Source organism: Phalacrocorax carbo, chromosome 3 (genome assembly GCF_963921805.1).
Source record: "Phalacrocorax carbo chromosome 3, bPhaCar2.1, whole genome shotgun sequence".
Taxonomy (NCBI): Eukaryota; Metazoa; Chordata; class Aves; order Suliformes; family Phalacrocoracidae; genus Phalacrocorax; species Phalacrocorax carbo.
This window is the reverse complement of record NC_087515.1, coordinates 15,668,859-15,696,046: the sequence shown is the minus strand read 5'-3', so window position 1 is coordinate 15,696,046 and position 27,188 is coordinate 15,668,859. Positions and strand designations below refer to the sequence as shown.

Genomic DNA, 27,188 nt, shown 5'->3' with positions numbered 1-27,188 from the left:
TGGGGTGTAAGCAGGGAAGTCTAAGGGTAGAAGCTCCTGCTCTTGGATTGAAGGCAGTGAAAAGGAGCAGGGCAGCATTTGCCTGTAGTAAGTAATATACCATGCAGAAGAGCAGCGGTGTTAGGAAGCAGATTTCAGGGTCCTGCTGTCACGCAGGATGGATCATATGAGGACGCAACACAGTGACAGTCTCCCTGAGCATGACACTTATCCTGCGGGGCAGAGAAAGGGGTCCTGGCTGGTCCCCTGTGAGCCTTGAGTCTCACAGGGATGGGATGGGATGGGACAGGTACAGTATGAGGCACACCTCCTTGGTGTATCCCACTTCTCAGAAAGAGCTTGCCTGCTTCTCCCCGCTGACCTGGACTATAAGGCAGCCAGGAGCATCTTTGCGCCTCTGCCAAGTGCCATAGGGACAAAAGGGGATCCTGGCACTACCCTCCCAGGGGCTCATGGCCTGAGGCTGACTCCACACACCCATACTCAGCTGGTGGGGACTCAGTCAGTCTCCGGGGAAACACAGCCTGCTCTGATAACACTGCGACCCAGACTCAGTAAATCTCCTTTCTGACAAGCCAGAAGGGGAAAGTCAGCCCTGACAACAGCTGTGGCTGGCTTCCCATGAAGAACCCCCTTCCGAGGAGAAGCTGCAGGGATCAGCTCTTCCCTGCCTTCTCCACTCTCCCTGCAGGACCTGCCATCTCCAGCGGATGCAAGCAGGTGGGAAAGCCTCACCTGGCTTTCAGTAGTGCTGCGTCCTGGGATGGCAGAGCTGGGAAGCTTCATGGCAGGGCTCAGCTGCTGCACGGTGCCCAGCAGTGCTGGTGCTGGCTCTCCTTTGTAGATGTAATCATGGAGGTGCTGGGATCCCTGCAAAAAGCCAGGCTTCTCGAAATGCAAAATAGCTCCACAAAAGCCTGGCTTCCCAGTAAACCCCAGAGTGGCTCATTGCTGCCAGCAGCTCAGGTCAGAGCTGCCTGCTCTGATGCAGGACAAACTGCCCTGCTGCTGCTGCCCGCATCTCTGGTCCCACTGCTCCCAGTACCTCCCAGCTTGCCTTTAGGGATGCTCCAGTCAGTCCTGGCAGGGAGCAGGGGCTTCTTATATGCCTGTGCATGCGACAGCTGGTGCAATGCAAGCAGACCAGCAGCAGCACTTGGCCTTGCTCCTTCAGTGCATCCTCCATCATCTTTCCTGAACAGGCCTGGGGACACTGACAGATGCTTTTCACTATCTCCTACCACCCAGCTGTGCCAGCTTGCCTCACTCTCTACCTTTCCATATATATCACGGCCCCACCAGAGCCCATTTTCCCCCTGAGGCAGCACCAGGGCATGGGAGGAATAGGAACAGTGGCGCAGACCCTCTTCTCTCACCTCTTGTGTGAGACCTTCACCAGAGCAGCAGAGCAGCCCTGACCTTGAGAGGCACCACGGCTGCCAGGGCAAGGGCCATGCCATGAACCCTGCGCTGCCTGTACCTTCCTCTCTCGCTCTCCCCTGCACGCGAGGTCAGGCTCCTGCAAACAAGCCTCAGGCTAAGCCTCAGGCCCCAGGGGCACCCGGGACCTCTGCTCTGGGCCAAATCACGCTGAGGGCAGCTGGGGAATGGAGCCTAGGGAGGAAAGAGCTAGATGGGTAATAGTGCAAGGGCGGAGGGCGGGCTCCCAGCTCTCAGCAGTCAGCCTACAAATAGAAAGGGTCATGGGAGAGTGCCCGGCCATGGGGACAAAGGGTCTGAGACAGGGCTATAGAAGAAGCCTCAGCTGCTTCTTAGAGGCGAGGAGTGGTACAGCCCCAGGACCTCCAGGAACAGGGAGGGCTCCCTGGCATGTCCCCTGGAGTGTGGGCACCCCAGGAGGCTGTACAGGAACATATGGGACTGGCGGGGCAGGGAGACAGCCAGCACTCAGGGAAGGCTAGGACTGACACAAGAAGCTGACAGGGGCTGGCAGAGGGGCCCATGCCGGTCCTGGGGTGACAACCCTATGGGAAAGGAAACTAAACACCTTACTCAGCTGGTGCCAGGGGAGCGTAAGTGGGAGACATTTGCCGCCCCATATGTCCTGGTGCCAGCCATATCTCCCCTGACAGGTCCCCTGCCCAGCCCCATGGGGGGTCCTGGAGGAGGAGGGGAAGGCAGCAGCACCCAGCATAGGCAGGAGTGCAGGTGCAAGCACACTGGGGTCAAAGCACCCGTTGGTGTCACCTCCCAGCACCCCAACCCCAGCTGACCTGCACCGCCACGGGACGGGTACCTGGGCTTCCCTGGAGCACAACTGCCACCGCTGCCGGGATCCCTGCTCTGCCCCAGCTCCCACCCACTCCCGTGGCAGCTGGCACCAGCCCTTAACCCGGTGCCCTGTTTACAGCCTGGGGCAGCAGTCCCCAGCCCTCCGGCCACCACATCCCCGCTCCTGGGGTGCAGCACCCCTCTGCAGCTCCTGCCCGGACCAGGGTGCCCCGGGGCACTCCCACGCTTGCTTACATGTGTTTTCCAGAGCCGGCAGGCTTCTTCCCGCGGTGCTGCCGATTGACATGGCAGGATCCCGCACCGTTCTGCCAGAGCGCTGCCGGCAATGCCTGCCTGGGGCTTGCCAGGTCCTAGCGCGCTGCCTGCCACGTCAAGGACACAGGGCAGATGGGTGCAGGACAGCCCTCAGCCCCAGCCCAGGGCCGACCCCGGTGCCACCAGCGCTGCAGCCTGCTGCTCCCACCCCTGTCTAACCCTGGCTCGCACCCCGCTCTGCCCCCGGGCCCCCCAGCTGCAGCACCCACATCTGCAAGAGGGATGCTGCTGGGGTCGCTCTGCTGCTGCAGCTCTGGCACAGGGATGTTCCATACTCTGGCTTTTCCCAGTGCCTCCCCTCCTCCTGGAGCAGATGGCTGCCCTTCCTGCCCCTGTGCCCTCCTGGGGGGACCCTGCCCGGGAGGGGGGCATTGCTGTGCTGTGAGTTTGCCCAGGCAAGAAGGACAGGGTGCTGACAGGCAGCCCTGGAACTGCTGCTCCGCCCCTTCACTCCCCTCCTGCAGTGGGGCCAGGCTCCAAACCCTCCTTGCAGCCACAGGACTGGAAAGCCCTAGGTCCTGGATGGGGTCCCAGACTTCTGTCCCCTGGGCTGGGGGAGCGAGGCAGTGGGTGATGGCTCTGGGAGCTCAGCACAGGCCCCTGGCTGACGGGTGACCTTGCAGCAGGACTGCTGTGCTGCCAAAATGGGGAGCAAGTCCTTGGCTCGGCGAAGGGGGTCTTGGAGCCAGACCCCCTCCCTGGGACCCAGGGGAACAAGGCACAGCAGGGACAGCACTTGCTCTACTCACCCCCTGCCTGCACCTTGCCCTTACCTTGAGGGCTCAGCTCTCCTGGTGCTAGCTGATGCTGCCTGGTGCCAAGCGGGGTCAGGATTTCCTGTGGTGGTGGGACCAGGGTGAGGAGCCTCTGCTGCCCCACGGGCTCTGCAGCCGGAGTGGGTTTGAGAGTCCTGGCGCTGGCTGGGGCCAGTTGAGCACAGCTCCCGCTGGCTCAGCAGGTGGAGGCTGCATGCACAGGATTAGCCGGTGGGGGAAGTGGCTTCTGCCATAGGAACTGCAAGCAGGATTCGTCAGCAGGTCGCAGAGGGGCCGAGCGCCAGCACGGGGAAGGAGAGAGGGGAGACTGTGGGCAGGCAGCCACCCCGGAGGGACAATGCAGCCCATGGAAGTGGTACAGCCCTGGGCACCAAGAGCAGTGCTGTGGGTGCCAGCATCATCCCTGGGATAGGGGCACCTCTCTGGTGGCATATGTCTCCCCACACTGCTGTGCTGGACTCAGGCCATGGCAGGACACTTGCTGACCACCCACCCCACCACAGGTCTGCATCAGCCCCCTGGGGCCAGCCCTCAGCATAGCGCCCTGCACCCGCTGTCCCCTCCACCGGGCCCCTCAGCTGCTCAGGAATGAGCTGGCGCCTGCCCACCAGTTGCTCTCCTGGTATGCGTGGCCGGAGCCATGAATGCCATGCCTTGGCCTCCTCCACAGCCAGCCGGGGCTGGCCTCCTCCCAGGGCATCCCCCACCAGCCCCAGCTGCCCTCTTGCCTCTTCCCATTAAGGCAGCACAAGCAGCTGAGCTTTGGTGCCGGATGAAAACAGGTGCTTCAGCCAAGAGCGAAGGAGCCGAGCACAGGGGTGGGGGGGCACAGGGGGAGCACAAAAAGCGCACCCTTCCCCAGCATTTCCTCCTGTCCCCTCCGTGGGAGCATGGAGAAAGCCCTGCTGCAGGTTACATTCGTGTGCCCACCTCCACCTTGCTGCCTGTCCCCAGCCCCAGGGACACCATGGGGAGGAGAAGGGGCAGCAGGAGCAGCCCTGCGCCTACATTTCTCCTCTCCCAGCCCTTGCTGCAGAGCTGGGCTGCAGCCAGCACTTCTATTTTAAGCCCCACAGTGCAGATGAGGAGGTGAGGGGTGTGCATGGCCAAGCCTTGCAGCCTGCTGGGGAGATGCCTTGCTACTTATCACCCCAGAAACTTCCCCTTCTGCCCCTGGGACTGGTGCATGCTTGGGCAGTCTGAACCAGCTGCTTTTTCCCCTTCACAGCACAGACAGGAACCAGGGCAGCTGAGCTGGCATAGCCCAGTGAAGTTACTACAAAATGTCTGCGATGCAGGAAGCCCTGAGGGTCCAGCCGCTCGCCCCGGCCACCTCCATGGCATGCATTATCTGCCAGCAGTGACATGGGTTGGTGGCAATCCTGCAAGAGAGGAAGGGCAGGCCTGGCAGGGATGTGTGGGTAGGAGGATTTGCTCTGCAGGCAGTGGCTTCCCTGCCGAATGCTGGCAGAAGGGAAAAGGGGCCCAGGTGCCCCATGGGATTAGCTGGGTTAGGTGCAGGCACGAAGGAACCACAGGAGAAAGTATCCTTGTGAAAGGCACCAGCTAGCTCAGGCTTCTCCCTGGGCAGGACTGAAACCCACTGCAGAGGCCTCTCCTCATCTGAAGCTTTCCCCACCCTCAGCAGGGACCACACCTTGCAGAGCCTCTCTCCTCTTGCACCGGGGTGTGCTGCTGGAGTAAGAAACTCCCAGACTAAGTGTCTGTTTGTTTTTTAATAAAAACAACCACCACCACCACCCAGCTTGTGCTGCATGTCAGCAAGATGCCTAGGGAGCTGGCAGCACCCAGGGAGAGCACCCAGGGTATGGGCAGGAGGGGTGCCCAGTGCCAGGCTGAGGCCGGGGGCAGCGGTGGCTGGGGCACAGTGCAGCCCTGGGGCCAGCTGGAGTGGAGCCGCTTGCTGCAGCCTGTCTTGCCCGGGGAGGCAGTGGGCAGTGAGCTGGTGCTGGGAGCAGAGACTGGACCAGGATGGCACCTGAGAGGAGGATGAAGGGCAGGCTGGGGTTTTTCTCCCCCCTCAGCTGGGTCTCACTCCTTCTTCCCAAAGAACTTCTTGAAGACAGATTTGTTCTTGGGGCGAGGAGGATCGGGGCTCTTCTCCCCCAGTGTGTCCCGTGGGCTCCCTGGCCGGGCCACAAAGGAGTGGCAGCGTGCCCGCGGCATGGCCGGAGTTTGCTCCCCAATGTACAGCGTGACAGAGTAGCTGCTCCCAGCCTCCACTGGCTCCTTGGGTACAGCCACCGGGGTGATCTTCTGGTAAGTGGCTGCAAAAGGGAGCAGTCAGCAGGGAGGGCAGGGTGCCAGCAGGTGCTGCCAGCTCCCCAAACCCTCCCAGCCCAGGGTGCAGGGATGTGGGACCAGGCAGGCGCTGCAGCTGCATCGCACCTGCCGAGGTGCCTGTGGGGATAGGGGCAGTGGTGCCACCTCCTGGCAGTGACAGTGAAACCAGGGCTGTACCTGAGGTGAAGGAGTAGGACCTCCTCTTGTTGGCCACCAGCCCGTAGTTGTCTTCTTGGCAGCTGTTGTCCCACAGCCCAGGGGACCCCCTGGGTGACCACTGCTGCTCCCTGTGCCTGGGACCATGAGCATCCTCTGAAGCAGGATAGAGACATGTCACAAGGCAAGGCTACCACAGGACACCCTGTGTCAGCCCCAAAGAGCACAGGGAAATGCATGGTTACCCCAGTATCCCAGGAAGTGAAGGAAAGTAACTGGTCCTTCCCCCAACCCCATTTGTGGGCAAGGGGCCCTGGGAGTCCTGGCCCAGAACCCACCGAGTTCAAGACTGACTGACAGCAGCCTCCAGCATCCCCCAGGCAGCTCCCTTGCACCTCTCTGGGCTGGGGAGAGGAGTCAGGGGGACACAGCAGGAGCTCAGCCAGGCAGGAAAGTCACCTGCTGCTGCAACAGCCCCATCAGCCGGGCCATCCTGGCTGCCTAGAGGCTGCTGTGGCCGGGCACTTGAGCAGGGTAGCACCACGATCTCCTGGCTCTTGGTGGTCATGACCTGATGATGTCCCTGGAGGTGGGAGCTCCCAGGGCTGGGGACCTTGCTGAAACTGGAAAAGTATCAGAGGTTTAGTGAACCAGACTAGCTCACCGATGGCTTGCTGGAGCTCCACAGACCAGCAAGTATGGGAGAGAGCTGGCTGGCCAGCTCCTGGTTACTCACCACCCAGCACCGCCGGTGCCCTCGACATGTTGTGCCGCTGCCTGGAAGTAATCCACTTCGGGGAAACCTGGGGGCACAGCAAACATCCTGCTGGGTGCTCGAGGCACACAGGACTCTCCTGTGGAGCCAGGCCCACCTCCAGCTGGCCGAGCTGCCCAGATGCCTGTGCTGCAAGGCTGGCCCCTTCAACCTCCTGCTGTAGTGCCTGCACTTTGTCCTCCCAACCAGACTAGGATTTCATGGCAGGGCCTGGGCCCTCTCAGCTATGGAAACAGCAGCAGGAAGACCTCAGTATTACAGATCTCCTTGCCTGGAGGGCTGGCAAGGGCTTTCCAGGCCCTGCAGAGGAGGTGGAGGAAGACCGAGGTGTAATTATAATTTTCCTGACACTGGCTTTTTACTGCTGAGGCTCCACTGACGTCAGTTGTGCTATTCCTGATTTATAACTGTGTATGTGGTGTGAAAACAAACCCTCCAAATCCTGCCTGGCAGAGAACTGATGTTCCCAAGGCAGGTTAGGAGGATGCATAAATCAGGGACAATGCTGTGCTGCTTCTTTTCTGACCCCCTGTGTATCAGAGGGCTCAGTAAAGGCTGCATGCTCGTGGTAGCTGCATATAGCTAGACCCCCGCTCCACCAGCAAGGGCTGCTCACCTGAGTTTTGCTGCAGTTTGGAGACCCATTCGTTCATGAGGCTCTGGGAAGGGGCCCTCAGAAGGTACTCAGAGCCATCCCGCAGCCTGGGGGAGAGGGGAGAACAAGTCAGCAACAAGACATATATGGGTACAGATACCACAGCCCCCACCAGCCTGGGAAAGAAGAAAAGCAAGTGAGAAAGCAAGTAGGAAATCTTTATCTAGACACAGACCAAGCTGGCCCTGGCCAGCATGGACACATTAGGGAGGGCTATGGCTATGAGACCCCAGCTGCCCTGGGTTGGGTGACTCACTGTAGCCTGAAGCAGTTGGTCTTTTTGGTGTATTCAGCATCTGGGGTGCAGACTGCCCCGGAGAGGTTCAGGGGAAGGGCCACCACAGAGCTCTGTAGCACAGGGAACAGCAAGAGCAGCAGCTAGGTTAGCAGGTGCTGCCCTCCGCTGCCACAGGGTCAAGGACACCCCACCGCCAGCGCCCTGCGGTGCCCCCCTTGCTCCCGTGGCGCTGTGCCACCCGGCTCTCCCCCACCTCACCTTGAGGCTGTCCCTGCGGTCCTGGTAGAAGCACAGCGTCTGCCTCATCAGCACAGCGTGGAAGAGGCCCCAGGCACGGCAGTTGGCCTGTGGGATGCAAGCAGAGGACAGCTCTGATGCCAACGGATTTGGGAGAAGACAAGCAGTCCCCTGACACTCAAAATGTTCCCAGCCACAGTGGGCTCTGCCCTCACAGCATGGCCAGCAGCACTACAATGGCAGTGCCAGAAGCATCCCTGGCTTCGCTCCTGCTGCAAAACCTGGACCCATATCCCAGCATGCCAGTCCCGAAGGAGCCCTGCAGCCATGCCCATACCTTCCTTCCTCCTGTCTGCAACACATGCTTCCTTTCCAGTGTCCCCTCCATCATCTGAAACTCCATTTTACTGGGGGGGGCCTGCAAGGGGACAGGGAGTGAGTGAAGCAGCACCGGGGCCGGTGGTGCCAGCTCAGCCCCTGGGCATGCAGGGTCCATTTGACCCACCCCTGACAGGTAATGCCAGTGTGGGAATGGGACAACGGGAACAATTTTCTGGCCTGGGCAGGGGATGGGCTGCTTGTAGGTTTTGGGGTAAAGTGCTGCTTTGCTAAGGCTGAAGGCTGGTGGGGCAGTGCTATGCTGCAGTGACCCCCAGATTCAGCACCTAGGTCTTCTCCATCCCTGCAGATGGAGCAAAGGGGCCACCCGAGTCAGGGAGGCCCCAAACACAGGTAATATTTGCTGGAGCAGGTAACCCTGCTGCTGCCTGGGGTGTCCCCTGACCCCCTGCCTGACCCTGAGGGAGAGCCCCTTGCCCACAGCTCTCACCTTGCTACTTTCTCTCTCCTCTTTCCCATGCCTCCGCTGATCCCATGCGCCTGGGCTGTCCAAGGGGGCTGCGGACATTGGCTCCTCCGTGCGGGGGGATGCCCCGTGCCTGCTTAGGCTGCCACCACTGCTGTGCCCCACGCTGGGGCTCTTCTCTCCCACTGGGCTGTGGAGGAGCCGGGCGGTGGCAGGAAGTGTGAACTTGGCCACCAGCATGTTGTTGGCCGCCGAGACAACGAGGGGCCCGCTGGTGGTGGTGTTGGGGCTGGGTTGGCTGCCTGCCCTGCTCCCTGGCCCATGGCGGGCACGGCTGCCTGCTGGTGGGCTAGGTGCCCGCCACTCACCCACCCCATCCCAAATGGCCTGGAGCTCCTCCTCCTCTTCCTCAAACTGCCCATGGGCAGGGTGGCAAGCATCACTGGCACCTGGCACAGGGCTGGGGGGCTGGGGGGACCCCAGCGCCCACTCGAAGACAGAGAGCTGCATGGGGGCAGTGGGGGAAGCTGGGGACCCACCGGGCTGGCCGCTGCCAGCTGGCTGCTGTGTGTGGGCAGTGCTGGGGGCAGCTCCTGCCCTGCTTGGGACGCCAGCTGGGGATGGCCTGGGTTCCAGCCGAGCAGCGTCGTGATGCCTGGCCCTGCCGCTGGTGCCAGGGCTGCTGTCCTGGCCCAGCCGGATGGCCAGCTCATCCCCCTCCCGGCCAACCTGCTTATGCAGCATGCCAACACGGGCTGGCCGGCTCGCCCTGAAGTCCAGGAGGTCTTCACCAACACTGCCAGGGTGCCGAGGGCTCCAGTGCTCCTCCCCAGTATGGCATGCCTTTTGCTGGCTGTAGCTGGGGTTGAAGCTCACCTCTTCAAACCACGTTCCTTGCTCGCTCTTGGGGTACGTCCCCAGCTGCTTGCCAGGCCCCTGGGGACTGTGCCCATCCACATCTGCCTCCTCCTGCCATCCAGTCCCATGCATGCCTGTGGGTTCCCATGGCCTCAGCCCCCTACCCTGCCTCTGCTCCTGCTCCTCTGCCTCCTCCTGCTGCACCACAGCCCCTTGATGGCACCCCAGGACCGCTGCATCCCGGGGCAGCTCCAGGCTGAGCACAGAGCCCAGGGCAAGGTGGGGACACGTGGTTTTCAGGTCAGGGAGGCAGGGGTCCCGGGGGGCCGCCCCACACTCTGCATCGATGTCCCGCACCAGCGGGTTCCTGACATAGAGCAGCAGCTCCCCGAGCTGGGGGCCAGCAGCGGGCGCCCCTGGCCCCCCCTTCCTCCGGCCGCACTTCTGCGGCCACGTGTTGCTGGGGCCATGGTGCTCCTCAGGTGCAGGCTGCAGGGAGCTGGCACCCATGATGCCCTGCAGTGTCAGCAGCCGGGCCTGCTCAGCCCTCGCCTGCTCCCGCCGCTGCAGGCTGTTGAAGAGGGAGCCGGCCCCAGCCTTGGGCAGGGTGTGGGAGGCAGCTGATGTCCCGCCACTGCATGCCAGAGGGTGACGGGCAACAGCGGGCAGCCGCTTCACGCTGGGGGTCTTCCCAGCCTCCATCTGCACCTGGAGACACAGAAACAGAGAGAGGAGTGACCCCCATGGCCAGAGCTTCCACCACCCTGCACTGACTGCCCCCGCTCCCTGCTGCGCCTGGGCAAGGCAGGGCAGCTGAAAACGCTCGTCAGTGGCACATGCAGAGCTGGGAGCAGCTCGGCTTCACCTCAGCCCCCCCCGGGCTGCTCCCACCTCAGCGCGCACAGGGAAGAGACAGGCAGGGGAACCTCTGCCCATGATGGAGTACCCCAGGTACGGCGCAGCAGGGGTGCCTGTGCCATATGGCTCTCCCCCCACTCCCTGCACCACTGCCCTCCAAGCCACCATTTTTGGGTGGCTTATGGAGACAGCAGTCACTGCTGCCTGTCCCTGCCACCCCTGCATGCCCCCAGGCAGCAGAGCAGGCGAATGCAAGGGCAGGGGCTGAGCACGGCTCCTTCCCCTTCCCTTCCTGCAGGCCCTCTCTCCAGCCTAGCTGCAGCCCCTCTCCTGGGTTTCTGGGGCCACAAGGATTAACGCGAAGGGCTTTGCCTGCAGGACCCAGAGGAGCATCTCCCTTTAGGCTGGAAGGAGCCCCTTACCCCCAAAACCATCCTGGTGGCCTGGCAGCCCCTCGCCCTGCCTCGAAGCCTTCTGGCTTCTCAGGCCCCCTGCCATCTCCCTTGGGATGCCCAGCAGGGAGCCCACCCATGGCTGCCCTCAGGTCTCCTTGCACACAGCACTTTGTGCAGGGCCTAGAGCAATGAATAGATGGAAGCCCTGGCAAAATGCTGAGCCCACAGCCCAGGGGTTACAAGCCATGCACCCTGGAGCATGCCCCCCCCCAACACATGCACCCTCACATGGCCCCATCCAGCTTGTCCCCCTTCAGTTGGCTGCATGAGGGACTGCCGCTGTCCCCCAGCAACAGCTTACCGTGCCACCTGCGACAACAAAACCACTTACCCGGGGGGCCAAACTGCAGCCAGCCCCATCCAAGCCCCCTCCTTGCATGCCCCAGCACCCACACTCTGGAGCTCATGGCACTGGGAGGGTTTCCCCTCTCCCAGGGGACCACCACCGGCAGGGCACGGTGGCACAGCCAGGCGGGTCAGTAGCAGGCGGGTTCACGCCATGCAGCCACTCTGCCCGGCATGCAGCCTCCCCCGGGGACGTTACCTCTTCCACCAGCTGGCGAGGCGGCTTTCTCTTTCTCTTTAAACTACCCCAAGTGTTTCCTAAAAGCCCCTGGCAACGCTTCCAAAAGGTTTTACAGCCTGAGGGTTTAGTGGTGGGGAGCTGAGCAGGGGGAAAAGAGAGACACAGAGAAAGTTGAGGGCACAGTGGGTGAGGAGACACAGCAGCAGAGCGCAGGCAAAGGGGGTGGCACAAACTGGTCCTCAGCCCTCCGGCATCTCTTGGCATCAGCACAGCCAAAGGTCCCTCTACTGAGACTGACACAGCCCAACAGCTCTCTTGGAAACGGCCCAGGGAGTCCCAGCGTGGGTGCCATGCTGCAGCCCTCAAAGCCTCCTGGTCTGCATGGGGCACAGCTCCAGGGAGCTTCCCTGGCTGCACAGCAGTGGCTGGCCCTGGGATGGTTCATCCATGTTCTGCCAAAGCTGCCTACCGTCCACCACATACCGTCCGCAGCGCCTCCTCCCCCGGCTGCTCACTGCTGGCCGCTGGCTGTGCCGCCTTCTTCTCGCCCTTCTTGCTGATGCTGAGGATGAGGTTGACTGTCCCCCCCAGCCTGCTGGGGCCCCGTGGTGGCAGAAGCAGCGTGGAGGTCTCAGCGGGATCCCAGGCGACAGCCTCCTCGGGGGGTCCCACACTGTGAGGTGTTGAGCTGCTGGGCTCCCCCCAGCTCCGCTCCGCTTCTGATGGGGCATCTGAGAGGGGTGATGCCGGTGGGGAGATGGCTGTTCCCACTGGCAGCCATGGCTCTGATCTTTGCATGGGCTTGAGGAGGGAGCAAGGCATGAACTCCGCTGGGCTGTGGATGCTCTCCAGCTGGGGCTGAGCACATGGGGCACCCTGCTCCTGGGATGCGAGACAAGAGAGGGAACATGGAGGAATGGTTGCCAGGGCCTGCCACTTTCTCAGGACAATCTTCCCTTTGCCCTCCTTGAACCGCAGGGAGTCCCAGAGGTATTAGCACACATTTCTCCCCTACTTCCACACCGCCCGCTCTGTCCAGTGCCTCTGCTACTACCCTCAGCCTCGAGGCTGATCCTGCTCCCCAACAGTCTCAACATGGCTGAGTACTCACTTGGCCGGTGGGAGACGTGCCTGAGGGGCTCTCCAGGTCCCTTCTGTCCTCCTGCTTGCTCCCTGGGTCCCGCTGGTGCCTCTGTGCTCGCCAGCGCACCAGCACCCAACCCAGCATGCTCTGCAGCTCCTCCAAGCGCTCCTTTATCTGAGGGGAGGAGAGATGCTGGGCAGCCTGCAAGGACCCCCGGCCTGGGGACACTGGCCCTACCAGGACACTTGACTACGGAGCAGTCTAGGAGGTTTTGGGGAGCGGGATACAGGCTGTCACATCACCTCAAGTCCCATCACCCATGGTGGGTGAAACCCCTTCCTGCCCTGAGCAGCCCTGGGGAGAGCACCTTGCTCTCTCCTCCAGGACTGTCCCCAGAGGGTTTTAGGGGGTGCTGAGGGTTTCCCCCAACCCCATTTCCCCTGTTCTTACCGTTGCACTCAGGTAGTGCTCCTCAGACACCAGCTGCTTCCCCGATGCTGCAAGCACCTCAAATTCCTTGAGCTTCCCTTCAATCCTCCTCTCCAGCTCCTCACATGGAGTCTCTGGGAGGCCATGGCCACTTGGGCTTTCAGAGAAGATCTGAGCCCGCGTGTCCTCTGTCCAGGAGCTGCGGGCACATGAAAGACAGGATGAGGAGCGACCCAGCACCTCCTCAGCCCTGCAAGCGCCACGGAAGCCATTCCCATGCTCAGGGATAGCTGGAAGCAGCTCGCTGGATTAGAGGCAAATCTAGTGGGGCAGGGCAAGATGCCATGGGACTGCCCCACAGCAGGCAGCCCTGGCGCAGCCCTTTTTTCCAGGCTCCCCATGGTCTTGCCCAGCTACAGCTCTGGCACTGCCCACATACTTGCCAGCAGCCCACGCTCCGGCAATGCCATGCTCTCACCAGCTCCCCCACAACCACTGCAGAGGCAACCCGACAGCTCATTGCCACTTACATCATGGCTAAGTAATCCTTGAAGAACTGCCGCAGCTGGTCAGCCTGCTGCACGTGGGCCCGGGTCTCCCGCAGCAGCTCCTGCAGCCCTGCCCAGGCCCACAGCGTCTTCTGCACCTCCCGGCTAACAGGGCACAGCCGGGCAGGGCAGAGCTCTTGCAAGCGGGCAGATGCCCTCTCCAGCTCTTCCAGCTGCCTCTGCAGGGTCTCCGACACCACACGCTAAAGATCACAAGGCAGAAAAAGTTCAGGATGTGTCCAACCCCTCTGCACCCAGGCTGGACTCCCCTGTGTTCTAGGATGCAGGGACGGAGGGGAGGATGCAGGGACGGAGGGGAGGATGCAGGGACGGAGGGGAGGATGCAGGGACGGAGGGGAGGATGCAGGGACGGAGGCTGCAGTAAGCAGGCAGAGCCACCCTCAGTGGGGAGGATGGGCAGAGTGGAGGGCTGCCTGGTCTCCCCACTCTGCTCGCGTGAGTCACCTCCCTGCTGGTGGGAAGATGAGCGAGGTGCTGGCAGCCAGGCACTGGCACTTGGAAGCTGATGCAAGCTCTCTCCCTTTGCCTGGCCCACGCTTGCAAAGAGGAGTGGAGTGGGGCAGGGCTCGCTCTGCTGGAAAATTCCAGCCCGACCTGCCACGGCTTGCCAAGGCTTACGACACCTGGGCCCCCAGGGGCCAGCACCTCCCTGGGATGACCCCAGCCAGCTGGGACACCTCCTCACCACGGGCACGGCCAGACATGGTGCTCCCTGGGTCTCACCTCCATCTCCTGCTGCCGGCTCAGCAAGCCCTGCAGCCCCTGGAGGTCCTTCTCACTCTTCACTGTGGTGAAGCTGCTCTCTGCTTGGGCAGTGTCACGAGCCAGTGCCTCAGCTCTGCATCGAAGGGCCTCCAGCTGCGGGGACACTTCTGCCACCTGAATGCATGTTGGGGGGGAAGAGAGATGAGCCCCAGTATGGGACCCCACGTGCCACCACTTGCCCCATGGCCCCAGTCCACCTCAGCCTGGGGGCACCCTGCCATGCACCTGCAAAATGGCAGGGAGCACCAGCCACGGTAGGGACAGGGACACCAGCCTCGCACAGTGCAGTCCCCATGTATCCCAACACCCTTGTGTCCCACTGGGACCAGCCGAGGCACATGCCCTGTCCCAACTAGCCAGCATGTCCAGCTGCAGGTGGACCACACAGCTGCATCCCCAGCCCCCGTGCCTCCATTCCTTACCAGGCGCTCCAGGCTCTCCGTCTCCGCTGCCACCTCCATGACCCGCTCCCGCTCCTTTGCTGCATCATTCAGCATCTCCACAGCCTCCTGCAGCTCTCCCAAGGGGAGGCTCATGTCCTCGCTGCTCAGCAGCTGCCTGGCCTGGGCCGAGAGCAGGGGAAAAGACCCTGGCGAGCCGCAACACCCGCTCCCTGGCTGAAGCCAACAGAAACGCTGGGCATGAGGGAGATGGGGAGTGACCCCCGAGGCAGCTGGACCAGAGGGGAGCACCCAAAGGGTCCCCCTGCCAGCCACAGACCAACCCTTGGTCCAGTCCCAGCTGCTGGGCGATCCTGAGGGACACCTGGCCCTGCTGCTCACCGCTGCAGGTCCCTGCTGGCTCCGTGCCTCCTCCTTTTGCAGATCCTGCAGGAACTCCGACAGCACCAGGGAGTCACGCAGGTCTGCCACCCGGCGCCACAGGGCTGCCTGCACGCGTGCCAACCTGTAGGGACAGCTGCCTGTCATATGTGCCTGCACCCTCCACACCTCCTCAGGGCGAGCATCCTCCTCACCACACCTCCTCTGTGCAAGCATCTTTCTTCCCACACCTCCTCAGGTGCCTCCTCACACCTCCTCGGGGTAAGCATCCTCCTCCCTGCTCACCCCAGGGACCAAAGAGGAGGAATCTTCCCCCAGGACTCACTTCTCTTCCACCATCTCCACCTTCCTCTGCATCTTCCTTGCCCCCTCATGCTCGGCAGGTGGCTCGCCCACTGCCTCTTCCCTCAGTGCCTGGAGCTTGAGGCTGCATAGTAGGAGCTGCTTCTCCAGCTGGCCTGTCTCCTCCAGATCCTTGCGCAGCTCCGCTGGGCTTCTCATGGTGGCTGGCTCTGAGAGTGACCCAGCCACAGCCTGCAGCCACTGCTCAGCCCGGTCCAGCTCCCCCACCAGCCTCAGTGCCTGTGGGGAGAGTGAGTAGCCCATCAGCCTAGCTCTGAGCCACCTAGGACAGGCAGGAGCTCACGCCGCCACCCCACTGTGGGCACCCAGGGCCCTGACAGCTCAGGCAGCACAGCTGGAGCAGTGCATGGGCTGCGAGGCCAGCTGGAGATGTCGATGCCAACACTGCAGGTCCCTTCCCCGTGGGTGCTGGTGTCACTTGCTGAGCCCCAGCAAGTTGCTGCGACTGGGGCATGCCCCTGTGCCCACCCCAGCCCTGCCTCCACATACCTTATCAATTTCCTGCAGCACGGCACCGTTTTCCTGGTGCTTTCTCTGCAGGTCCTCCCACAGCTCCCCCAGCTCCCGCAGCATGGCTTCCACCTGTGGGCTCCCCGGGGACCCTCCCGGTGCTGGCCCCTCCTGGGAGGCAGGGAGGGTGGTTAGGACAGGCCCTGCCTACTGTACCCCCGCCCGACTCCACACCCAGAGGGGCTCACCAGGAGCACAGCCCTAGCACTGGAGCTGGGATCCAGGGGCTCCCGCTGCGTCCGTGCTGCCTCCAGGCTCTCCACATCCCCGGGACCCATGCTCTCCTTGTGCAGGGACACAGTCTAGCAAGGAGCAGGGAGACATGGTGCGTTAGTGCTCAGACCAGGGATGGGCGTGAGGGCACAAGCATGCATGCCTATGAGCAGTGGGATGGGGTCAGGGAAGGAGTCCCCCTTGACACTAGCTCCCCTGGCCAGGCTGGGAGCAAAGGGTGCTCCTGGAAAGACATTACTGCATTCATTGCTTGACACACGTCCTGCACCTGGGTCTCCAGCTGCCGTGTCCCCCACTCAGCCTCTGCCTCTCTCCTCCTCCTGCAGAGAGGCAGACAGTCAGGACTGCCATTGCCCCACTTGCACAATGGACCCCTATCCCTGTCCCCTCCAACTCCATCCAACTCCCCACAGCCACCTCCTCTAGCTGGTACCTTTTGCTGTCCCCGCCACGAGGGGGCTGCCCCACCGCTATGGAGCCAGGGATGCTCTCCTCCCCTCTCTCGTGCTCCACCATCTTCCCCAGCACGTCCTTCAGCACCTACAACACAAAGGCTCCCATTCCTCCCTTGCCAACCTAAAGTGTGCATTGCTTTGCCCCAAGCCTCGGACTTAACGTGTCCCATAAGCCAAGGGGGTAGGTCACAGGTGTGCTCAGCTCTGGCTTTGCCCAACACCTGAAACCCTTTCCCACACGCTCCCTCAACTTCCCAAGGTGGAGGCACTGGAGATGCCTGGAGGAAAGCAGATGCCTGTGCTCACCATGCTCCCGGGGCCTCTTGTCCGTTTGTCTCCTGCTTCCTTCCCCACAGCTCCACGCACACTATCATCTCGTTGGGACTCAGCACTCGGAGCCACAGTGTTGCCCCCTGGGGAACTGCTCACCAGTACTGGAGACTTCTCCGTCCTGGGAAAGGGGCGCAAGGGAGGCCCAGGGGAGCAGAGGATGAAGACAGACCTTAAGTGGAGCTGGTGCCCCAGCAACAGCCTGCCAGGGGCTAACCCAGGTCTTTCCCCAAGCTTCTGGCTCCAGCACTGCAGGGTCAGGGTTGGGGCCCTGGGGCTCCTGCCTGGCTGTGCCCTACCTCAGCGACTGCTGAAGCAGTGCCCAGCTCTCCTTGACATCTCGATGCTTGGGGGCAACTTGGGCTGCCAGGCTGGGCTGCAGGCTGAGGAGCTGGGACACGGTCACATCGAGCATCTGGAGAAAAAGGAGCAGCAGGGGAATGATGACAGGGCTGGCAAGGGACAAGCCACTGCAGCCATGGTGTGAGTGCATGATGGCAACCCACCACCAGCCCTGTGGGAACAGGAGAGGTGGTACGTTACAAGCCCGGTCCCTGCTGCCCCTGGGGAGGCTCCCCTATTCATCACACAGCCCCGGTCACCCCACGCAGCTGTAGCGTGCCCACTGAGCCCCCAGGCCTGCCAGTGCCAGCGCTGACCCAGGAAGGCCCACAAGTCCCCCTCTGCCAGGATGCTCCATGGGGCTCAGAGGACAAGGCAGAGGCTCACACTTACCATCACCTGGCTGGCTATGTCCCTGACGTCTCGGTCCCGGCCTGGCTCACCCACACTGCAGACATTCTTCTGCTGTAGGAGGAAGCTGCAGTCAGCAGTGGGAGGAGGACAGGGCCCTGCTCTCAGCTCCAGCAGAAAGGGACACTGCAAAGCTGAGCTTACTGCTTTGGCTCCCCATTTAACATCAAGCTCCATCCCCCCAGCTCTCCCCCTGAGCCCCAGACTGAGGGTGCTGGGACCACAGCAGCCCCCACACAGGAGACAAGGGCGAGGTGCTGCCTACCCAGTTTCACTCTGGCCATGAAATAGCCTTGCACCAGGCTGACCCTGGCTCCAGTGCTGGTACCTTGGCATGAATGGCCCTGAGCAGGGTATCTGCTTGCTGGAGGAAGGCAGCTACCTCCAGGGCCAGCTGCAGAGCATCGTGGTGCTCCTTCAGGGTCCCCTGCAGTCGCAGCCACCTGCGTGGGTGGAAGGGGAGAGGTAAAGGGCAGCCTGTGCCCCTCTGGGAAGCCATTGCAGAGGTGGGGTGATGGGAGGCAGGCAGGAGGTTGGGGGGTCCTGCTTCCCAGCCTGTCGCCTCCCCCCTGCTCAGCCTGTGTGTCCTCCACTCACGCTTTGTTGAGGTGCTTGCGCCGGGCTGAGATGTTCCTGCTCTCACTTTTGCCTTGTTTCTCCAGTTTCTGGGCCAGACTGTTCAGCTCCTCGTGCAGACTCTGGAACTGCTGCTCCTCCTGGCCCAAGCAGAGAGACAGACATCGGTGTCCACCGGCCATCCCTCCTGCCCCCCTCCCAGGTACCTGCATCATACCCCAGCCTCAGGACTCCAGGGCTCGTGGGGTCTGGGGTTACTGGCATGCCAGCGGCCTCCCAGCAGCCTCTCACCTGCTTCAAGTCAAGGATGCGGCGGGTGAGCTGGATCTTGTCTGGGCTTTCCTGCAGGAGGGCTCCCAGGGAGGGCTTCTCCTCCTGGGCCAGGGGAGGGTGTGAGAAGGCAGGGGGGCAGCCAGGCTGTCCCTCTCCCTGAACCGCACTCCCTGCACCCCACACCTTGTGTCTGATCCACGCCTCCAACTGCTCAGCTTTCCTGTTGAAGTCCTGCAGGCTCCGCAGTCCCCCCAGGGCTTTGCTCTGGCTGGCGGCCGTCTGCTTCAAGAGCTGCCACTGGTCCCGCAGGGCCAGCAGCTGCCTCCGCACCCCTTCGGCACTGGGGCTCACCTGCCACATCAGCTGCTCGCCCATCTGTGGGGCCAAGGGTCCCACTCAGTGTCAGGGGCTCCCAGGTACCCACTCACTGCAAAGAGCCCAAGGACACGGGTGCTGCAGGGAATGGGAGCCGTGCCACCGACCAGCCTCACCTGGTTGAGCTTTATCAGTGTGTTCTCAAAATCCTTCATGTCCCGCTGCAGGGTCTGAGCCACCTCCTCCCAGTCCTGGAGGTCGCAGCCATCCTTCAGGTCCCGCAGCTTGCCTCGCACCCAGCCCTCTGCCTGCAAGGTGGCAAGAGCCACATAGCTCGGTGCCTCTGCCAGAGCCCCAAGGACTTCAGGGACCCAAGCCCAAACGCCCCAGAGTCACAACAGGGACCAGAGGGCACCCTTTCAGCTGACAACCCATTTGCTCCAAGCGAGAACAGGCCAGCAAAGGGGCTCAAGATGGCGACGCTGGTGATGGGGGTGGGAAGGTCAGCAGCGTCTTGCTTCTTTTCACCATCTGCCTGCCCCAGCCTGGCAGGAAAAGCCAGGCAGGCCAGGCTGAGAGTCTCTGTGTGGGACATCTCTGCACGAAGCATCTCCTCTCCCTGCGCTTGGCTCCCCTGTGCAAGCACCCATGCACTCTCTCCAGCATGGTGTGGAAGCTGCCCTGCCCCCCCCCCCCCCCCCGCATACACCATCCCCATTCCCACGCTGCTGGGAAGAGACAGGGACTGGGAGGAGGAGGAGGAGGATGGGGGACGGGAGGAGCGTGCGCATGTGGGGAGGAAGCAGGACCTTGGTGCGGGCTGACCCCCTCTCCCTGGGGCCAACAGCCAGGGAGAGGCGGCCAAACATGATCTCATGCCACAACCATGGCTTTGCTCGGGGCCGGGACTTCAGCCCTCCCTGCTGCACACCCCACCCCGCAGCTCACATGAAGAGCTGCCGGTGGCCCCCCTGCCCTGCTCCCCATGCAGCCCCTCGGGTGGGCACCCCAGCTGGCCTCACCTGCAGCATCTCCCGGTTGAACTGGGCTACCAGAGGACTCAGGTCAAGGAGGGGGGACGGTCCCATGCTGCTTCGCCCAGCACATCTCGGTGCCACTGTGGGCTCCTTGCCCTTGGGGCTCTCTTTCCGGGGTGATGAGGCTGGGGATCCTGCCAGCTGGGGTGGGCAGAGGTGGAGGGTCAGTGAGCCACCCCAGGGAGCTCTCTCCATCACCTCCCAGGAGTGTTTCAGAAACACAGATAAAGTATGCCAACCTGCCTCATACCCAATCCCACTGCTTCACTGATATATTTGGGGTTCTCTCCCAGCACCCCAAGGCACAGCTCCCCTCCACCAAGGCTGCGCCAGTGGCTTTCACAGCCCTGGCAGGGTGTTGCCAGGCTGTCCCTCAGCCCTGGGTCACTGCCAGCTGGCAGGCTGGCACCCAGCACCTGGGCTGGTCCCTGCACCCACTTTGGAGGTAGATGCAGCACTTGCTGCTGCTCCAGCCTGAGGCTGCACATCCCTGTGACCGGCCTGTGTGTCTGTGGCATCCATTTGGTGGCATCCTAGTGGAAACTGCCAGGGGATGGGATGGGATGGCCATGGGGCAGGTCCCCAATGAGTTCAGCCTGCCACTCCTTCAGGGACACTCAGAGACCCCCATCCCAAGTGAGGAGCAGCAGGGGACAGGAAGCACAGCATCTCTCCTGGGGCTCAGCCTTGCAGGCGGCTGGTGCTGACGAAATGCTGTCAGGGCTCCAGCTCTGCCAGGGGTGATGGTAAAGGTCAGCCAGCGAAAGTGCTGGCCCCCCTCCAAGCTCAGCCCTGGGCCCAGCTGCACACAGCCCAGGGGATGGCACAGCTGCCCGGGCACTTGATTCCCACCCTGCTGCCCGGGGACAAGGACCTGACCATACACTAACTAGCAGCAAAAAGGAACCTGAGCATTTTCAAGAGACCTGAAGGCGCAGGGCTTGCTGCCTCCTCTCACCAGGCAAAAATTGCTGCCGGGGCCAACCCAGGGCTCCCTCACCAAGGGGGCTGAGTGCGAGCTACCCTGTGGGGTCCCAGCTGCCCCCGAGCCCACCAGGGCACAATCTCCTGGAAGCCTGTCGAGCAGCGGGTTTCAGGCAACTGTTTCAGGCTCTCTAAGCACTCTGGCACGTGCTGCCCCACTGACAGCATGGGAGTCACTTTTCAAAGCCTTTCTGCCTAACCACAAGAACTAGAGAAATCCTCTGCCTTTTTTTTTTTAAATAGCAACCAAGATTCTCAGGCCCTCCTGTGACTCCAGGATCTTCAGTCTCTTGACATGGCCAGGGCTGGAGGAACCCGTAATCCAGCTCCCTTGGAAGTGATAAAACCTCTGGGTGCTGGCCTGGGACCTATCCCCTTGCCCCGTCACTCCCAGCTGGTCCCCTTGCTCATTTAAAGCAGCAGGGCTCCATCCACATCCGTACCCCAGCAGACCACCAGCAGCTGCCCTCGTTTGCTCAGCCCCAAGCTGCGTCCCTGGCCCAGACCCTCTAAACGACAATGGTAGAGGGACATACCGCATAGAAGGGGGAATGTCTGTCCACTGGAGAGCAGAAACCACCAGTCCGGGGACTCCCGGCCTCCTGTGGCTCATCCTCCACATCTACTTCCTTCCTGAGGAAGACCTAGAGACAGGAAGGTGCAGCCGTGAGCCTGGAAGCGCTCAACTGTCACAGCAGCCGAGGGGATGGAGGAGCATGTGCCTGCCTCTCCCTGCCCTGGGCCAGAGGAAGCTGCCGGCAGTACCCAGACACCGCTTGGCTGGACTCTTGCCCATCCCTCCTTATGCATCCAGGCCAGGCTCCTCCAGGCAGCATCTGCAGCTCCTGCCACATGTTCAGCAAGTGGCAAGAGCTCCTAAGCTTGCTTTGCTCAGCACCTTCTCCACTTTAGCTCCTTACACACACACTCTTTTTTTTTTCCCTTGAATTGACTCCAAAGCCAGCAGAAACCTATTCCATCGTCACCACTGGCCCCATGTCATCTAAGGATGTTCAGGGTCAGCCCCCCTGCCCATCTCCAGGACAGTAGGGCAAGGGTACAAGGGCACAGGAGGACAACAACCCCACCAGCATGAACCTGATGCCTGCCTCTCAGCTGCGATCCCTGATCTCAGCCTGTCTGGGAGGCAAGAGTTAAGGGGGTGGCTGACTCGCAGGGAAGGGCTCCCGTGGGATGGGGGCAAGGGTGGGAACAGGAGAAGCTGCAGGAAAGAAGTCCAGGAGCCACGGCCAGGCACAGAGAGGAAGTCCAGGATTAACTCCACATTACCGTATCCTTAACAGAGCCTGGCCCCAGGAGGAGAGGTGCGTGGGATTGCTTGGATCATGCACAAGGGCAGTCACCCTCTTCTATGGATGGATCTTTTCTTGGGACATCAGATATAGCAGGCCAATTTAGGGACCTCCCACTCCCTCTCCAGGACCACCTTGCTGTCTCTGTAGCAGCCATCGAAGCATGCACAGGACAGCACAAGGTGGTAGGCAACATGTCCTGCCCCGACACCCCCTCCCTGGTCTTCTCTCAGGCTGCAGCAAACAGGGCGGTAGATCAGCCAGAGCCGGACCCGGCCCACCAACACTCAGACCACTCCAGAGTGGGGCCGGCGTCCAAAGGCAACCAACCCAGGCAACTCCCTCCCTGCACAGAAAGTGGCTTCCTACCATCTCTGGGGGACTGAAGAAGAGTCCTGACACAGATGGCATCCCCCAGTGCTAGAGCTGCTGCCACCAGAAAGGCTCGGAACCCCACAAACAGCCTAACAACCCTATAACCCCTGGGAGACCGGCACCACTGGACCTTTCCAGGGGGCTGCGGAGCCTGGCTGGTGGCTGCAGAGGACAGAACACTGCACCATGCCATAGCATCCCATCCTGAGCAGGAAGAGCAGGCAGGGAGCGAGGCCGAGTCATGGCTCGGCAGGCACAGTGAGAGTTCAGTGTGTCTGGCAGAAGGGTGACAGCAGCTGCGGGAAGCACAGCTCTGAAGGAGGAGAAGGCACCCCTCTGCCCAACTGCGGGGCTGAGATGTTTGGATGCCCGATTAGGGAACAGCAGAGAGCTAAACATGAAGTGCTGACAGGGCATAAGACCTAATGAAGCCCCTCTTCTAGGCAGCAGCATCCCACGCTGGCTGCAGCCCGTAAGCCCCCCTCAGGGCTCAGCTGTGGGAGACAAGCCTGCAGGTGACACGGGAGCTTTATTTAAAGTCCTTGTCTCATGATCTGTCAGCCACAGGAAAACAGGGCTGCCGGCACAAGAATGACTTCATCCTTCCCGCAGAGCTGCTCCACCGGGACTGCCCCCCCCCCCCCCCGCCCCGAGCTGGGTCCTCACTCTGGCAAAACAACACTCTTGCAGCAACCCAAGGCTGGGGGAAGGAGCCACACCTTCCTCAGTATCCGTGAGATGCTGTGCTAACCGCTCCACAGCAGGACCCCAGGCTTTGCGACATAAGCAAAGCCACACGTGAAACGAGTGCATCGGCCTCAGCTGCCTCCCCTGTGAGTGCTTCTTTCCCTCATTAAAAGCAAAATTAACGCAACACATGCGCTTGCTGCATTCCTGTAGAAGAGTAGGTGCCAGTGACTTCCTACAAGCAAGATTAGCGAGGCCAGTCCCTCCTGGGTGCACTGTGCTTATGCTGGAGGAGTCCCCCATTCCTATAGGGCACAAGAGGAGGGCAGAGCTGGGGGGCGCACCTGAGAAAGCCCTAACATGCCCGGCCCAGGGCAGAGTGTTCCCTTCGCTCCTCCGGCTGCTGTCCCGCTTAATGCATGCTTTCCCCTGAGACTGGGCTCTCCCTCCCAAAGCTCCATCTTGCAGCCTACCCCCCCCTTCCAGCTCCACCCCCCCAGGCTGGACAGGCAGGAGGGGCCGATACTGGCAGCCTCCAAGAGTCCCGCACCACACCACCATGCTGAGCACGTGTCCCTACCTTATATGAAAGAGGGGAGCCCTTGCGCCAATGCCCCTTGGGCTGCGCAGACTCGGGCTGCCCAGCAAGGAGCTGCCTGCATGCCGGCGGAAGCGGCAGCTCTTGTGAGGCCATGCCTGGCCTTTATTGGCAATGAAGACAAGGGTTTTGGCAGTAGGCTGCGTGACTCTCCCTAGTGCTATCCCGCCGGGAAACCAGCTGTTGCAGGTCAGGGTTAAATCCCAAGGAGTTCCTGCCTGCTCTTGCCAGTGATGGCCAGGTCCCTGAGCTGCCTTCTGCCCCATCCCAGCCACACATGAGGTCTCCTGGGCTCTGGCACTGATGGGTTCAGACCTCCACGCCTGCTAGCACTAAAACTTGGAGGGCAGGGTGGCGGGAGCCCTGGGTCCTGTTCTTAGCCTTGTCCTGGCTCTGCCTAGCTGTGTGGCCCTTCATGAGTCACTTCCCTTCTCCCGGCCTCGGTTTCCCCTCCAGTAAACGGGAGAGCAAGTTCCCAGCTCCCCGCATACAATTGCATCATCGCGGGCATGCCAAGAGCTGAGCCCTCCAGCTTGGGCTCTGGGGCAGAACTCTTCTGGTTCGTCTTAGCCCCAGGGAAATGTCGTCTCCAGTTCACCCACAAAGACCCCCTGGCCTGATGGTAGAGAGAAGTGCGTGGGGGGAGAGGCGGGAGGAAAAGCATCTACCCCAGGAGCCCTGCAGCGAGCACTGCCTGGTGGGCTTGGGTACAAGACAGCAGGATCCCCTGCCGGGGCGCAGCCTCCCCAGGACCTACCCATCCCTTGGCAGCCAGGAACGGGGAACCGCAGGGAAGACGGGGAGCGAGCAGGGCGCAGGGTACGGGGAGCGCTTACCTTGAACTGAGTTTTCCCTGGCCTGCTGTTGTTGTTGTTGTGGTTCCTCTCGCCACCGGTCCCGGCAGGGTCCCCAGGTCCTCCTGCGTCCCCCGCGCCAGCCTCTCCGTGCCAGTTGGACAGGGTGATCTTCTTAATGGAGCGGGCGAGGGAGTTGCGGTTCAGCCGCTCCTCGTCGGTGCCCCCTTCCTCGCCGGGGCTGGGGCTGCGGGGCTGGACCCCGGGGGCGGCGGGGCTGGCCCGGGCTTGGGCCAGGTAGAGGGAGATGCGCTCGTTGAGGCTGCGGCGGAGGCCGCGGTGGTTGTCCAGAGCGGAGGCGAGGGCGATGCCGGGGCAGGGGTCCCCGGGGAAGTCGGCGGCACACTTGGGCAGCGAGAGCTTGGTGCTGATGGTGAAGGGCTGCACCTTCCTCGCCGTGCTGCCGGACATCCTCGCCGTCCCCGTCGCCGGGCAGGGGGGCAGCCGGGGGGCCCGAGCCGGGCACCGTGGGGCGAGACAACAGAGCGAGGCCCCCGCTGCCCGGGAGCGCCGGTGATGGAGACCGCCCGGGCGGCGCCGGCTCCTTCCCCGGGGCGGGCGGCGGCGGCGGCGGCGGGGCCGCCCCTTCCCTTCCCGCGGGGCCGCTCAGCGGGGCGGCCCCGCGGCGGGGGGCAGCGGAGCGGGGGGCGGCCCGGCTCCCATGGCCGGAGCGGCGAGGCGCGGGCGGCCGTCCGGCCTCGGCTGCCTGGGAGGACCCTCCGCCCCCGCCGGGGCGCGTCCCCTGCGCTGCCCGAGTCCCTCCTCCCGCGGCGGGCAGGGGAGGCGGGGGAGAGGCGCCGCGCCCTGCCCCGCCCCTGTCCTTCCCTTCCCTTCTTTCCCCGGCCGGCTTCAGTCGTCCACCTTCTTGCGCAGGTTGAGGAGGCAGAGCAGGCAGGTGAGCAGGGCCTGGCGGCTCTCCCGGGAGCGCAGCCGGCGCCCCAGGCGGCGGAGCGGCGGCAGGAGGCGCTTGCGGGCCAGCGGCAGCAGGCGGGCGAGCAGGGCGCGCAGCAGCGGGGCGGCCAGCGGCGGGGCGGGCATGCTGCCCCCCAGCCTACACCGTCAGACCCCGGCGCCCTCCGCTCCCCCCCCCAGCCGAGGTGCTTTGGCGGATCGGGGAGGGGGGTGCCCAGGAGGTCCTCAGGCTTCGGAGCTTCCGACCAGAGCGGAACGCGGGAGCCCGAGCGCCGTGCTCGGGGGTCTGTACCCCTCTGGGAGCGGGGGGCTGCTTGGGGGAGGCTCCGGGGAGAAACACTGGAGAGGACCGGTCTCCTTCCCACCTCTTCCCCTGGTCGCTCTTACCCTTCTTGGGGTCCTTCCTGCTCGGGGACAGTGCTCTGCCCTTTCTGCCAGAGGAGCCTGTACCGCTCAGCTCCCCACGCGTGGACCCGCCACCAGCCCCAAATAGCAGGAATGTCTCCACAGCAGGGGATAACAGAAGACTCAGCTGTCCATTTAAATGTCCCCTCCTCCCAGGCCAGACACATGCTCCCTGTAAGTGATACTGCACCTGAGCGCAGGACCCCATTTGTCGGGTTGGCAGTGCCGGGGGAAGAAGGGGGGCAAGGGAGGAACATCTGTGCACCACAGAAATGTGGGCTGTCAGGATGGGGTCCCGTTTCACTACAAGGTTTCGCCGAAGCCCCTGAGCAGGCAGCTGGGTCCAAAATATGCTTGCCTGTCATTCTCTGCCAGCGCCAGCAATTGCCACCCTGGTCCCACAAGGGCCAGGAATGCAGACCAGGCCATCCGCCAAGGAGAGCAGGCAAGGGATGCCCCAAGGCACAAAGCACAGAGGATTAGATGGGCACTCCCCTGGGGAGTGATCACAGCCAGAGCTGTGATGGGGCTCCACCCGGGGCTCCAGAGCAGGCTGGTAACCAGTGTCCCATGCTTTCCAGCTGTGCTCCCGAGCTGAGCTAGCTTGGGGCAAGCAGCCAGGGCCCTGCAGACCAGGGGAGCCCAGGCTAGCCAGGGTGAGGGCATGGACAGGGAGGCCCATGGCTCATGTCTGTGCTCTTCCGCTTCCCTCCTGTGCCTAACCTTTGTTTTGCTCCTGGTGGCTGGCTGGCTTCATTTCCTCCCCTTGTTGTTCCCTTCAAAAACCCTGCCAAGGTCCTACTCCTGGCTCCTGCTCAAGCAGAATTTAGGAGAATGAACAGACACAAGGGACTGAAAGCTACTGCTATGTCTCCCAGCCTGCCTGATGCAAGCTGTCCCTTGCCCAGCGAGTCCCATCCAAGGGCGGTTAGTTCAGCCAGAGTGACCTTTCCCAGTCCTGCGGATTCCTGTCAGGGACCCGGCCGTGGCTGAGATGAGGAAAGCGGGCTGGCCGTGCCTCAGCGCACAGACACCATGGCCAAAACCAGAAATAGCTTGCCAGCAGCTCAGCTCCAGGCCTGGGAGCTGCAAGGACCAGGGCTGACATCAGCCCCTTGGGACTGGCCTTCTGGAGCCTCCCAGGCTCCAGGTCTGCTGTGGTCAGAAGGCTCCAATGCGGGGGCACCATGCTGTGTGCTGCTCCTGGCCCTGTGCTGGCAGCATTATGGGGAGTGGGGAAGAGCCCAAGCGAAGGAAGCAGGAGCCAAAGCTTTGCTGCAGCTGCATCAGAGTTTATGCTTCCCTGGAAGGGAGCTTTTCACCTCGGGGAGGCAGCGGGTACTGCGCTTGGCCAGATCCTGAAACTCCTGGGTT

The 27,188-nt window shown here is 62.5% G+C and overlaps 2 protein-coding genes across 13 annotated transcripts in view; both read right to left on the bottom strand.

Annotated features, from left to right (window-relative positions):
* The window catches only part of SLC29A1 (solute carrier family 29 member 1 (Augustine blood group)), a 32,952-nt gene extending 30,337 nt beyond the window's left edge, over nucleotides 1–2,615 (bottom strand). For 2 of the 3 annotated variants that reach the window (XM_064445986.1, XM_064445989.1), the window contains exon 1: nucleotides 2,488–2,615. The gene's annotated coding sequence lies outside the window, so the exon portion shown is untranslated. Of the gene's footprint in view, nucleotides 1–735; nucleotides 871–2,487 lie in introns of all 3 variants that reach the window. The other variant, XM_064445985.1, reaches the window with a different exon arrangement.
* A 2,450-nt stretch (nucleotides 2,616–5,065) lies between these two features.
* Nucleotides 5,066–25,900, bottom strand: LOC135312451 (uncharacterized). Of its 10 annotated transcripts, none has more exons than XM_064445971.1 (33): nucleotides 24,480–25,898; nucleotides 21,207–21,314; nucleotides 19,672–19,827; nucleotides 18,826–18,957; nucleotides 18,518–18,709; nucleotides 18,353–18,436; nucleotides 18,083–18,201; nucleotides 17,814–17,928; nucleotides 17,468–17,539; nucleotides 17,032–17,147; nucleotides 16,709–16,853; nucleotides 16,381–16,487; nucleotides 16,186–16,267; nucleotides 15,902–16,015; nucleotides 15,693–15,824; nucleotides 15,166–15,422; nucleotides 14,841–14,964; nucleotides 14,481–14,675; nucleotides 14,017–14,172; nucleotides 13,255–13,475; nucleotides 12,746–12,923; nucleotides 12,323–12,469; nucleotides 11,695–12,093; nucleotides 11,230–11,349; nucleotides 8,539–10,080; nucleotides 8,047–8,127; nucleotides 7,731–7,817; nucleotides 7,491–7,582; nucleotides 7,196–7,281; nucleotides 6,541–6,607; nucleotides 6,264–6,427; nucleotides 5,826–5,960; nucleotides 5,066–5,632 (listed from the first exon to the last, which is right to left on the bottom strand). In XM_064445971.1, exons 1-33 carry the CDS (start codon nucleotides 24,906–24,908, stop codon nucleotides 5,397–5,399), a joined length of 6,390 nt encoding a protein of 2,129 aa, XP_064302041.1. In that variant the 5' UTR covers nucleotides 24,909–25,898; the 3' UTR covers nucleotides 5,066–5,396. The 10 variants fall into 10 exon arrangements, 9 of the variants coding, with proteins under 9 accessions (XP_064302041.1, XP_064302043.1, XP_064302049.1 ...); XM_064445973.1 differs by having other exon boundaries at nucleotides 14,481–14,621; XM_064445979.1 differs by having other exon boundaries at nucleotides 9,391–10,080; nucleotides 24,480–25,897.
* Between the last annotated feature and the right edge of the window lie 1,288 nt (nucleotides 25,901–27,188).

Coding starts and splice junctions, on each gene's coding strand:
- LOC135312451 (XM_064445971.1), bottom strand. CDS start 24,908: ATGTCCGGCAGCACGGCGAGGAAGGTGCAGCCCTTCACCATCAGCACC. Junction 17,929..18,082: donor CGCAAGCACCTCAACAAAGC/GTGAGTGGAGGA, acceptor CCACCCACGCAG/GTGGCTGCGACTGCAGGGGA. Junction 16,016..16,185: donor TGTGTCAAGCAATGAATGCA/GTAATGTCTTTC, acceptor GCTCCTTGCTAG/ACTGTGTCCCTGCACAAGGA.